We start from the raw sequence: 13,729 nt of genomic DNA, 5'->3' as shown, positions 1-13,729 counted from the left end.
ATGGATATTTTAAGGGAAATCGTTCAGAGGAGGTTTTTACTGGGTTGGAATTGTATAGTGTGTTTCTCTATGTGGGGGGGACTTTTCATGGGATATGCTTTCCAGAGGAAACTTTCTGCAGGAGCAACTTTCAACTAGGGGATGGATGGGGGGATGTTTTTTGCTTTAAAACTTCTACGGAGGAGGGGGTTACCGGCATTTTTTTAACAGATAGAAATTAAAGTCTGCTTCAGATGAAAGTGCACTAAAAAATTTCTCACCCGAGATCGTCCACAAAAAACTTTCTTGGTGGAATTTTCAGCTAGAATGGAATTATCTGGGGAAATTGGAATCTTTTTAACTTAGAAAATTTTTCAACAAAATAAGTTTGTTAAAGAAAAGCAATGTGCTACGTTTAGCCAAAAACAAGTAGAAATAAATTCAAATAGTTTTCCAAGTGTAAAACTGCCACAAGTCCCATTCAAAAAATATTAATTAAGCCAAAAAAGATTAGAAATCACAATAAATAACCGAGTAAAACTCAAAACAATCAAAAATTAACAAGAGTAGGGCTGACAACCCCCACACCTCAAGACCAGAACATAATTTGCACTTTACTGGAAACAAAACACATTTAAATGTTTTTACTTTTTTGACTTATAATAAACAAAGAAATATTAAGATTTTAAGGACTAGATATAAGAATATGTACATTAAACTGACAATCCATGATTATTTGTTTGTTTATTTTTTAATAAAGTGCAAATTATATTCTGGTCTTGAAAAGACATAGGGGTTGTGATCCCAATCTTTTTAGTTTTTGTACCTTTTGAGTTTGACTATGTTATCTATTGCAGCTTCTGTTCATTTTTGGTTTCATTTGTTTATTAATGGTTATTAAAAATTAACTCGTAGAATTTGACAACGCTTTCGTCCGTAAAAACTCTAAACGATAATAATGTGTTCGTTCCCAAAGGAAAAGGTTCCCAAATGCTTTCAAAAGAAAGCTAAACCTTCTTAAAATTTATGGTGCCATATGTTTTTAGCATAATTTTTACTATATTTTGCATACATTTTTGTTCTTTTTTTTTATAATTTGACGCCCGCCACTGCCAAAAATCACAAAAAATAGTTTTAAGGTACTTAAGGGGCTGAAATTCCTGTTTTTCACTTTCCTTAGATCTTCTCAATGAAAATAAAAAATAAAACACGACTCAAATAAAATTCTTAAATTTGGAAAACACTATTTTTCACGGGGAGGGGAAGGGGTTCCAGTTGGTATTTTCCACGTGGGGGTCCAGTCAGATTTTTCCACAGGGAGGGGGGTAAATACATATAACCCAACCGTTATTCATATCAATTTTTATTCATCCCTTAGACACCCTTTATTTGGTTTATCTACTCTCCGCGTCTCTTCAGGCTTAGGATGACGGACAAGGTGCTTTGTTTATGAAAGCTTCTACCCAATTTTGACAGCATACTCAAATTCAAAATACCCCTGCAGTCCCTCTAGATACTTTGTTGGTTTCCGTTACAAATTTTTCTTTCCCTATAAAAATAGGAGTTTGTATTTGGGGCCCAAGTATTGAATTTTTGTATTCGGGGACACTAACTGTAATACCGCAACCAACATATTTCCAGCCGACTGAAATTCCATGATAGGAAATGTCAGGAAAAGAATCAATAGGACCAACAAAGAGATACGAAACCCAAAAGGGAGGTTAATTAACTTCAAATAATGCCATGAAAGAGTCAACTTTTCACAAGAGAGCACCCTCAAGTTAGCACAAAAAATTGTCTTTCGTGTCTCCACAAGAAGACTGGCCCATGCCAATTTTTTAACAGTGCACGAATAGTAGCGAATATCATTATAAGTTTTTGTATTTCTAATAATTACTAAATAAATATTAAAGTTTAACTGTATGGATTGTTTACCTTTCATATTTGGATTTTCTCTGATTTTTCATTCTTTGAACGTGACGCATGAGAAGTAACTTAGATATTAAGGATTAAAAAGACACACATTTTTAATGTGCATATGTCATAATAAAAATATATCATAGCTAAATTGCGTATAAAAGTTTCAACTTGCATGTTTGGTGCTTTTTAAGTTGCATGTTAGATACCAAGCATTAAAACTTAAAAAAAAATTTTTCGCATGCTGACCAAATGGTCTGCGTTGCGCAGATGCCGATCTCCTGATTCATTGCCTTCAGCCGGGAGTGCAATACGTGGTTGGGGCAAATCATCCGACACTTCCTATGTTTTTCCTCCAGATTTCTCCAGATACCCGTTTAGAGTTGGTTCGAATCTGGCTGAGCTTACAGAGTCACACCATTTACCCCGTCCCAACCAAATATTTAGCAAAAACAGGACTCGGACCCCTTACCTCAGGGTTTCAAGCATTGGAAGAAAAAAAAATTCAATGCTTATGTGTCATAATAGAAAAATGTCCCAGGGAAGTGGCACAACAAAGTTTTAAATTCACTGCTCAGTGTATTTTCAATTGTAAGAGGTTTTCTTTGATGCATATTTGCAAAGGTGGCTGCACTATTTTATACCAAGCATCTGGCAATGCTGATCTATAAAAAAGTGGAGTTGGTTTGTCCAAATTAATCTTCGGTAAAGGTTCCAAACATAAACCTTAAGGTTGAAGTAGGTTAGTAATGCAATTCAGCCGATTCTATCTTTCATATCAGAGCCAGGATCTAAGTAATAAATCCTTCTAAACATAGTTCAGCCAAGTCAAAGTTGTTATGGCACTTGTTTCAAAAAGAGCTTTGACAAGATCCATCCTAAATAGATTATTCTTCATTTTCATCGAAAATTCGATTTTTTTAAATTCAAAAAATATAATGTATATACTATAAAATCCAACAATATTTCTTTTTGTCTGCTTCTAAAGTTTGGATATACAATACACACAGGTTAAACCATACCAAATCTTACTCAACACTACATATGTTGAGATGTTTTCCAGAGAAATTGCCAACGGATTGTTTTGGGTACCTGGCTGACTGACCGTATTTGAAACAGTAGGCCCTACGAAACGTGTGGTTAAATCTCACTTTCTAGGGCTATAATGAGAGAAAGGTTTATATGACTTGGGCATGCTCTACGAATGAAGGATGACAGATTTACTACCTTTTCGGCCAACCGTCTAGGGCTAAACGGAAAGCAGGTTGTCTGCGGTCGGGGTGGAAGGATGTCATAAAGAGAGATTTAAGGGAAATAGGAACTCTGTGGGAGGATGTAAATATGGAGGTTTTGGATAAATTAGGATAAAGGAGGAGTGTGCCTAGCAGTGTTGGCCTCAGGCAGCTTATTGCTGTGATGAGTTGTTACTAGTACTAGTAGTAGTATTTTCATTAGTAGGAGCAGCATCTGTTCATTAAGGGTCGAAATTTTGTCTCACTCTAGAATCTGTGAAAAGTCAATTATGACTCAAACTGATTTAAAATTTAAATTAAAAATTTAAATTTAAAATTTAAAATTTAATTTTTATATTTTAAATTTAATTTTTAATTTTAATTTTAAAATAATTAATTAATAATTAATTAATAAAATAATAAATTAATTAATAAAATAATTAATTTTTAAAATAATTTTAATTTTTAAATTTTAAATTTAAATTTAAAATTTAAATTTAAAATTTAACAGTACAATGCTGACTTGAACATTGGTGTCTACATTTTAGATTTCAAATTCTGACTCTGGCTTTGTAATATTAGTTTGCATTGATTTTGATCTTCATATAGAGGGGGAGGTATTTGCCAGTTGGTTCTAGAATCGGAACGGAGCTGATTCTGACCCATATTCATTTCAAATTAGAATATATAAAGCTGAGTTTGACTGTTAAAGTTGACAGAAAAAATTGGCTCGTGTGTAGACTGTAAGTAGAGAATATCTTCTTACTGAGTTGTAAAGTAGTCGCTAGTGAAGATATTTTCAAAGGTCATTTTGAGGCTCTTAAGGTCGTTTAGAGGTCACTCCAATCTTTCTAAAGTTGTTTCAGGTCAAAAAGTAGGAAGGACATGTTTCGTGATAAAAGTCAATTTCATGTAAAAGACACAAAAATAGATCTTTTTACAACTCTAATAAACTCAGTCTCCCTCGCTTACCCTCTTTGGATGTTTCATCTTGCTTTCAGATCCACGCCATAATTGAGAAGTTTCAAAGGAGTTTCCTACTCTTGAGTACCTTAACATTTTTTACGCTGTTTCTTAAATAAATTAAATAAAAACGACAAGTTTCTTTTAACTAAGAGTCAGGAACAACATTAAAATGCAAAGCAAACATAAATTATTCTTTATATGTAGGGGATGCCCCTTCCTTATCTCTCGCTCTTTTCCCTAAAATCTTGAAGTTCTTTAAAAATACTTCTCATCCAAATTCAACTGTCCTGGTGGCTCAGCAATCGATCAAAAGCTCGAACTTTAGTGTAAAGAACAGAGGACGAGGTAGGGTCAGCCTCCTGTTACACGGAGTAGAATTATATTTATATTTAAATTTTTACAATATAAACTAAAAATAAATGTTTTTTTTAAGTTTAATGTTCAATGGTCCTTACTTTCAGCTGAAAAAAACTTGTTTGTTTTTATTTCTGACCGGTTTTCACATCATACCAGGAAATCCTCCCCACCCCCTCAGGAAAAATTTCCCTTGAAAAACTCTTCCCTAAAACTTTCCTCGCCAGAGAAAATTTACCCTGCGGAAAACCCGCTCGCAGAAAATTCTCCTTAATATTTTCCAAGTATATCCCAATAATAAGTATTACATGTAGCTAATGGGATAATGCATAACTTATATTCAGGGACTGTGGGGCCCTCTCCAAAATGAGCTCTCTCCAAATCACCTAGAACCACTGGTTTAATACGATCGCCGCTAAGGGGAAAAAAAACGCATCTGTGGTCTTTCTTGTGGTGATAGATTCAAAAATCCTGAAACTTGAAATCTCTGCAGTAGGGTTCTCTGATATGCTGAATCTGATGATGTGATCTCTCTTAAATTTTGGAGGTATTTTCCCCTTTTTCAAAATCAGGAAATGTTCCTTAAGCTCGTAGACGACGGTAATATTAAATTTAGTTAATTTTATGTATCCAAAATAGGCATAAAAAGCTAATGGTTTTGGTGTATTAATTGTTATTAAAATTCGATTTAGAGTTTAATTTACAGTTAGACTGAGTCCCTCCTTACTTATAGTTCGTTACCACGAATTGTTTGAAATGTTGCTTATGTCTCTTTGTTTTTATGTCTCTTATTGTTTTACCCGGCTAAATTTTTTACCGAAAGAAGCTGGATATACCTTTATTCCTTGTAAAACCGAGCTTTAAACAAGGAACTTTTTTTCCTCCTCCTTACACTTCTTTCTATTTATATATATTTTCTTACCCTATAGTTTTTCTATTAGTCAGATGATTTGTATAGTGTATTTTTATCCAGTTCTACCTTTGATCTTTTTGGATTATTTAAACAACTATACTGACGATTTTTAATTATATTCCTGTATTTACGTTTAATTTTACACTTCATTTTGAGGTAATGTGGTAACTTTTTTGAATTTTGGGGTTTTAATTCTTGCTTAAGTTGAAACTTTTATTGGGAATAATAATTCTATGTTAATGTTAAGCAACTGAGTTTCTTTTTCTGTCTGTTTTTTTGCAAGGCTTTTAATGTTTTATCCTTTTTTTTGTTTTTGTTTTTTTTTGTTCCTTATACCAATAACGGCCCGATTCCGCCATCTAGCTATATTGAGAGAGAGAGAGAGAGAGAGAGAGAGAGAGAGAGGCAGACAGAAACAAGGAGAGAGAGGCAGACAGAGAGAGAGAAAGAGAAAGAGAGAGATAAATTTATGAGAAGTGCAAAAATCGAAATAGAACAACAACATAGAAAAAAGGCATAACATATATCACAGATTTCAATTCATCACTCTGTCCCGTTAATTCTATTATAACAGCTCATTATTTCTCCTCCTAATATTACTTCTTTTCTTATGTATAGGCCCTGCTAGAAGGGTGGGGGACTAGAATCCCCTGAACATATTTAAACCTAATATGACTTCACTGTAAAAATAAAATAGGTAAAAAACGACCGATTTATGTTACCTAGTTTACCACATTGACCTAGTATATGTCGTACAATTGATTCATTCACGTGATCTTCTCTTAGAAACGCATCCAAAAAATAACAAACTTCTCACAAATGACTCCTCCTAATTGTACCTCTGTCTTGTTTCGCTTAGTTAAGCACAATTACATTAAGCCAAGTCATTCTAGTTTCTCCTGAGATATCGTCTGTCTTACACAAGTAATTGCTAAGAAACTCTTATAGTTGTTGACCATGGAGCCCAGTAACCTAATAAGCAATATCTTCCAGGGTTGTGAGCGAAAACAGAATTAACTCAATGTTTACTGCTCCCACAGCATTAAGAGCTATTAAAGGAGAAGATAGAAATTTTACGTTTGGACGAAAATATGACATTTCTTGGTAAGTTTTAAATAATATTTATAGGGTGAATAATATGCTATTTTTCTTTGTTGGCTTTAATAAAGCTGACAATTTAATTAAAAATCTTCGTGATTTATTTGAAGTCACTTATAATTCAGTACTAATTCTGCTTATTACAACAGGAGAATTTAGCAAGAAGAGTAGAGTTGGTAAGGCGGGTGTTTATTTATTTTCTGATTTCAACAAATTGAGCTACAAAATTACATACAGCGTAACGTTTTTTTGGTCAATATTTCAATTAATATTTTTATTATTCTTAGCATTACTATTTTAATATTGATTTAACGATTGTTGAAAATCTTTTGCTAAGCAGGTCTCAAAGGGAGGCTGTTTATCAGGAAGGTCTGAACGTGATTGAACATGATTCGCTCTGCTGATCCACCCTTTGAAGGTAGCTTAGCAGACGATTAAGGTGACTTCCTCGGAAGTGATAAGTATGACCCTTAGGTGCAGCGGGTATATCAATTCAATTCAATTCATTTTATTGAACTAAAAAAAAATATAACACCAATAATAATGACAAGGATCCTGGAAGCGAACTTGTTGAGAACCATAACCACAAAAAATTGAAAATGAAGAAGAGAAAAAAAAGAAAAGAGAAAACATGGGTAATTAAAGCAAATTGAATAAGAATTTAGAGAGTTATAATATCAAAATTTTAGTACATTGTTATACAGCGTGCGAAAATTTCTGGATAGCTCGACACTGGAGGGTATTATATTCCATTGAAGTATAGATTTATAAATGGGGGATCGCTGGGCGGAACTAGAGACACGCTTGGGGACAATGAAGGAATGGTTGGATGAACGGAGAAAGAGGCCTTCAGAATTATTAATATTAAAATAAGATAATAATTGAGGAGGAAGATTTTTATGGTAAGCGGAGTATGCAAGGTATAGATTTAATTTTTTGATGATTTGTTCAAAAGGGATAATACCAAAATCGGAGTATAAGTCCTGGGTGGGATATAGTCGGGGCAACCGAAAAACAGCTTTGATGGCACGGTTTTGGGCAGATTTTAATTTATTGGTAACTGAAGGAAAAGTATTGCCCCAAACAGATCCACAGTATGAGATAAATGGGTAAATAAAAGAGTAATAAAGGGCGACAAGGATATCGGGAGGAAGAAAATAATTCGCACGATTAATCATACTTAGCTGTCGCAAAATTATGGGTCTGATGTACGACACATGTGTTGCAAATGATAGGGAGGAGTCTATGTGGATACCAAGAAACTTGGCAACTTCGACCTGTGGGAGGAGATTGGTAAAATATTTTAGGCCAAGTGCTTGCTGAGCTTCATTATTTTTGTAAGGGGTTCGAAATAATACAACCTGACTCTTATTGATGTTAATGTTCATGCAGCTAACTAGACACCACTCCTGTACTCTATTCAGAAGGGTTTGAGTAGAGGCGACGACGGATGGTAAATTAGGACCGGTGATGAAAAAGTTGCTATCGTCAGCAAAAAGTACTGGGTGCACTGATGGACCCAGGTCCGTAACCAAATCATTAATATAAAGGAGAAAAAGTATTAGACCAAGAACAGAGCCCTGTGGGACGCCCCTCCGGACAGGTAGGGGATGTGCAGTCACCACGCCCAGACTCACACTCTGTACTCTACCAGAAAGATAAGAGCCAATCCATGAGAAAGGAACTCCACGAATCCCTAAGTTGTTGAGTTGACTTAATAAAACACTGTGATCAACCATATCAAAGGCCTTGGAAAAATCAAGAAATAAGCCCAATACAGTATTTTTAAGGTCAAGTTGGAAACGTATAAACTGTGTGGCGTCTATTAGTGCATGAGCAGTTATTGATGAGGAGAAATCAACGAATCTGAAGAATGAATCCCAAATAAAAAGGGAGAAAGACGTCGGAATATAATTCTCCCGAGCACTTTAGATATAACTGGGAGAAGTGAGATTGGACGATAATTACTTATCTCAGACGGATCGCCTTTTTTATGAATCGAGATAACAATTGCTGATTTAAATATTTCTGGGAAGACTCCATTGGTCATAGACAGGTTTGCTATATAATAATAATAATAATTTATTACAAACCCGCTTATAAAAAAGAAGCATGAAGAAGCGGAGCAAAACAAAAGAAAAGAGAAATTAAAGACGAAAACAAATCAACCGAACATAATAATCACTAAATACAAACAAATCACACTTCAACTATCAAGCAAAAAAGTCGCTGGGAAATCAAATAATAGTGCCCTGTGTTTCACGAGAGCTTGTTTTTCAAAATTCGGCATGAACTCAACAGGATCAGGTATATGATACTTTTCTAGCAGACCAGTGTTACGGAGGTAAAGTGGCAGACCAAGCAGAAACTTTAAATATTTGCAAAAGCCTGAACGGATTCGCAACATATCCGAATTCGATAGCCAATGCCAAACGGGTGAGATGTAGTGAGCAAAGGGAAGAGCGACGGCACGATACAACCTAGCAAGAATATGCTTATTAAATTTAAACTTCAGAGCTGCAAGTTTAGCATACCCAGACCGAAAACCCGACAGAACCTGGTCAACAAAAAGAGCACGCGAGCTTCTGAGGTCGCTTCCATATGTGATACCTAGGTACTTCAACTTGCGGCTTGGAAGTACTACTTGCCCTGCAACGGTAACACGGGTAGCCTCGCGACGGGCAACTTCAGACGGCGCACGCGGGGGTTCAAATACAAGAAATTCTGTTTTAGCAGGGTTAATAACCAGACCAATATTAGTATAACCTCGACTTAGGAGATCGATATTAGCTTGAAGGTTACAAAGCGATGTGCTCACCAGTAATATGTCGTCGGCGTAGCACAGTAGGCTCACATCCATACATTCAGTGTTAAAACCACCGTTAATCTTTTTTGTTACCGACGAGGTTAGTGAATTGAAGAGTACAGGGCTTAAAACCGACCCTTGACGCAGTCCCCGGTGAAGCTTAATCGGTTTCGACAGGAATTCACTACTCAACTTAACACGGATAAGGCTACTCGAATACCAGTGCCATAGGACGGCCGCTACATGTGGGTTCACACCTTGGTGCAGCAGGTTCAAAATTAACTTTGAATGAATTACCGAATCGAACGCCGCGGACACATCTACTGCACAAATTAAAAGAGTCCGTGATTGATTCTGAGCTTTCGATACTATACGCGTAAGGAGGCGATGTGCAAATGCACAACCGAGGTGGCGACGGAACCCGAATTGTCGATTGTCAATTTTACACTTGCGTAACAGCTCAGGTAACAGAAGTCTCTCTAACACTTTGCTTAATGTACTAGAAACTGTTATAGGCCTATAGCTAGAGCAGAGGTTACGATTTTTTCCCTTCTTCAAGACGTTAGACACAATACCTAGGGCAAACGACTTAGGGACTGCACCAGAATCAAGGCACATTTGATATAGCAGCGTCAAGTGCTCAATGAGCAGAGGTGAGCTACAGCGGAGGTGTTCAGTCACAATTCCGTCGTGCCCGGGAGCCTTGCCCTTTCTCAGCTGCTTAATAACCTGGAGCACTTCGCCTATTGAGACGGTAAAATAGTTCCGTTGGCTCAAGAGGGACGCAAAAGCTCGTGAGAGCTCGCTATCACTTTCGGTTGTTAGTTGGGCATGTTTGATCCCAAAAACTTCACTATAGTGTTTTACCCACTGCTCCTCAGGTATGTTACTAGCAGGGTTTGTCACTGGTTTAGACTGTCTAAAAGACTTCCACATAGATACAGGATTATTTGCTGCTTCTTGGGAAGCAAGTTCGGCTTCGGCAGCTTTAAGATCACTTACAGACTTATTATAAGTTTTTTTCGTGTTGCGGAACTGCTCAAACACTACACCTGACCTAGGCCTCTCGCAATCGCGCCATAATCTCAGCCAAAACTTAGCACGAGCTTTGGCTTGCCTTACTTTAGGAGAGCGACTCCAGCCAGGCTTGCTGATTCCAGGTTTAAAACGGCGAGTGGGTACAGAAGCCTGCTCAGCCGTTTTCATTGCATGTATAATCTCAGTACAATAAATGTCTAGTGCTACCAAATCACTCGAGCCATGCATCAAGAGCTGAAAGGGAACTTTTATCTTTCCGAGAATCTCATCACATGTCTGTTTATACTGGTCGGCGTTTATTTTATTCCACTCAGTCTTGGTAGCATAAATTTGGGGCTTATTCGGCCTACACGGGAAGAAGTTAGCCTTAAAGCACAAGCCAAGGTGATCACTTACTGTGTGCTCAGAGTCCACGGTGACTGGAGCACCTAGAGAGAAGTTACATAGCACATGGTCAATGTTTGTCGTTGAACCGGAATTATGGATGTACGTATATGCGTCAGTCTTTTCACAGAGATCATACCCAGCTGGGATTACTGAGAAGAAGATTTCGGAGAGCTTATTTGATGGGTTCGTTAAGTCGCACTGAAAGTCACCGCAGACTAGCACTCTTCGATTGCCCAGCCTAATAAGTAAGCGCGAGAGGCGGCCACAAGCTTCCGAGAACCGTTTTTCGGAAGAGAGGGTGTTTAGGTTTGTTGGTAGATAAACCGTGATCAGAACAAAACCCCCGGGGCCAGGAAAATCTACAGCGAGGAAGAACTCACACGATTCCAGCTTTTGACATTCAAGCGAACTGTCCGTTATGATAGCAGTGCCCCCACTAGGTCGACCGCGGACTGAGGACCTTTTTGCTTCATGCATGAACACAGTTTTTTGATTCAACTGTTCGAAAAGACCAAAATTTTCGGAGGTGAGTAAATGTTCTTGTAAGCACACAACATTAAATTGACGGCATAGTTCTTTAACGTAGTCTAGTTTGACTGAATTGTGCCCATAGATATTTCGGCAAATGATGGAGAGAGAAGTCATTTCGTTGTAGTAGGCTTTTTCATAGCATTTCTAACTAGTGGGCATCTCATGCTGTATGAGGGGTGGGTGTTGTGGCCTTCTGGGCATAGAGCACATTTAACTGTGGTGGACGTGCATGGGGACGTCCGTGATGCGACGTGGGCACCGGCGCACTTAGAGCACTTCGGAGCGTTGCTGCAGGCACTAGAGAGGTGCTCGAAAGATTGACAGTTAAAACATCTCTTGGGGAGCTCTTTATAGGCCTCAACCCGGAAGTGGGTGTAGTCTACAAATATTCCGCGTTTAATTGTCTGATCTCGCGCGAACGAGTCTTTAAATACAAGTTTCACTGTGCCAGAGGTGCCGAACCGGTGGACTTCCGTAACTTCGGAGTTCGCAGCAATAATTTCTTCCTCTGTGGTTGCCGGAGGAACGAATCTTGCCACCGCTAAAAACTTTGGTTTCCGGTAAGAAACCTTGACATCACGGACCTTTTCTTTCAACATGTCTGCGAGGATTTGAGCTGAATCCGCCGTATCGAGAAAGGCAACTAACCCACCTTTTCGTTGAGTGATCCGGCGAATATGTCCTTTTCCACCGTTCTTTTCGATAAATTCCTTCTGTTTGGCACATGATTCAAGGCTTTCCGCCGGCACATTCGCTATCACTACAGGATTCTCAAGTCTTTCTGGTTTCGGTAGCGGGGGCCAGACAGTAGGGCCTGACGGAAGGTAGATCTTACACTGATCGATTAGTCCCTCTATTTTCTCTGTGCACTCGTTAACTCTAATTGAAAGAGAAGTCAGCACATCTTGCGGTATTCTAGGCACTTCGCCAATTTTCCAGATAGTAAATCTATAGGTGAAATTGGCTGAATTTTCTGCATTCTTGATAGCATCGTATAAATCACCCATGAAAACATCACTCTGCAAACCAGCTCGGCGGTCCTTCATTACATATTCATCTCCAAGTTGCCGCAAAATATCGTTCAGTTTGCAATGCGCAGCGTACAGAATGTCTTTTCCGTAAAATTTACTTCCCGTAGCAACCACCGCGTCACGGGAAATATCGGCATATCGCAAACTTGTCTGAGCGAAATTCAGGACAGGCGCGTATATATATTCGTAAATAGTCTCTTGTGTCATACCAACGAACTTCACTGCTCGAGAGCTGAAAGTAGTCCAGAATCTTGAACGTTTTATTTTCTTTCGCACACAATACACCTTCACGCGTCGAGCGCTGAATGAACGCCTACTGAAATCACCCAGGAACAAGGGAAGCGTAAGTACCCCCTCACCTTTTCCCCGCAATTTTCGGGTAACTGAATACCAGCGGGTACAGTACGGCGCTTGCGGGGGGTTCCTTCCCCTCTTCTGCTTGCTCCCAGTAGGAATCAGCACCTTAATGATATGGGAAAAATTGTCTTTATAGATGGCGCCCCGATCAACTTAAGAAAAAAGATGGCGCTGGTGAGGATGTCCGAAAAGAAAGACCTATTCTAGGGATTGGAGAATATCACTCAATTTAACTTAACTGTAAAATTGTCTATTAAAGGGTACAAATCAATATGAAAACAACCTCAAAGTAGTGCAATAACTTTATCCCATTAACAGCAACAAGCAAACTCAGGCACATACACTCTGGAAATAATACAGATGGCGCAATCTGAATGGCTGATGATTTTTTAAATCTCACGACCAAAATCGAGTGTTGTGATTTATCGATAATTATCAATAATGATTATTATGACAAAAACTAATTATTATAATAGAAATTGTGAAGAAATCATTTCAGAAATAAATTAAGAATTAATTGAGAAGTATTTAATGAATATAAGGAGATTCCAGCCGTTTCGAATTAAAATAACAAACTCAAAATGGTAAATGCGACACATCACGTCAAACACAATTAGGTAAAAAGATTCATTTAAAATTCAAATTAAAAAAAAGATGAATAATTTTGTTTGCACTAGGGGAACGCACTTATTCCAGTTTACCTCAATTGGATCTTAATACTATACTAGATCTACGTTGCATTGGCAACGTGAGGTGTTGCGGCAACAATTTGGTTTTGTTTCCTCGTTTCGATTATACGCTGAAGTTGTTAATCTGTAAGAATCTTAAAATAAATACTAGGTACACCAACTCGTAAAAGTTGCAAACCCCTCATTACAACTAGCAAAAGTTGCAAATTCCTCATCGCTAAGGATGATTTTAGCCTAACAGCCAATATTACTTACAAGTCTCCTCCATGTCTTACCGCTGGGACCAAATTGGCCTTACCATCAAATACACCGGAAACAAATAATAGGTACACCAACTAGCAAAAGGTGCGAACCCCTCATTGCGGAAGATGATTATGAGCTAACAGCCGGTTGTAGCTTAAAACTCCCCTATATGTCTCACAATTGGTATC

At 37.7% G+C, this 13,729-nt stretch overlaps 1 protein-coding gene across 1 annotated transcript in view; it reads left to right on the top strand.

Moving 5' to 3' along the window:
• LOC136038557 (acyl-CoA synthetase short-chain family member 3, mitochondrial-like) overlaps nt 1–13,729 on the top strand; it is a 150,463-nt gene that overhangs the window by 86,493 nt on the left and 50,241 nt on the right. Inside the window, exon 9 of the mRNA XM_065721727.1 lies at nt 6,355–6,465. Coding sequence (XP_065577799.1) covers nt 6,355–6,465 — 111 coding nt within the window. The remainder of the gene's footprint in view (nt 1–6,354; nt 6,466–13,729) is intronic.

Source organism: Artemia franciscana, chromosome 18 (assembly GCF_032884065.1).
Source record: "Artemia franciscana chromosome 18, ASM3288406v1, whole genome shotgun sequence".
In the NCBI taxonomy this organism is placed as follows: domain Eukaryota; kingdom Metazoa; phylum Arthropoda; class Branchiopoda; order Anostraca; family Artemiidae; genus Artemia; species Artemia franciscana.
Note: the sequence above shows the minus strand (reverse complement) of the source record. Positions and strands in the feature narration are given on the sequence as shown.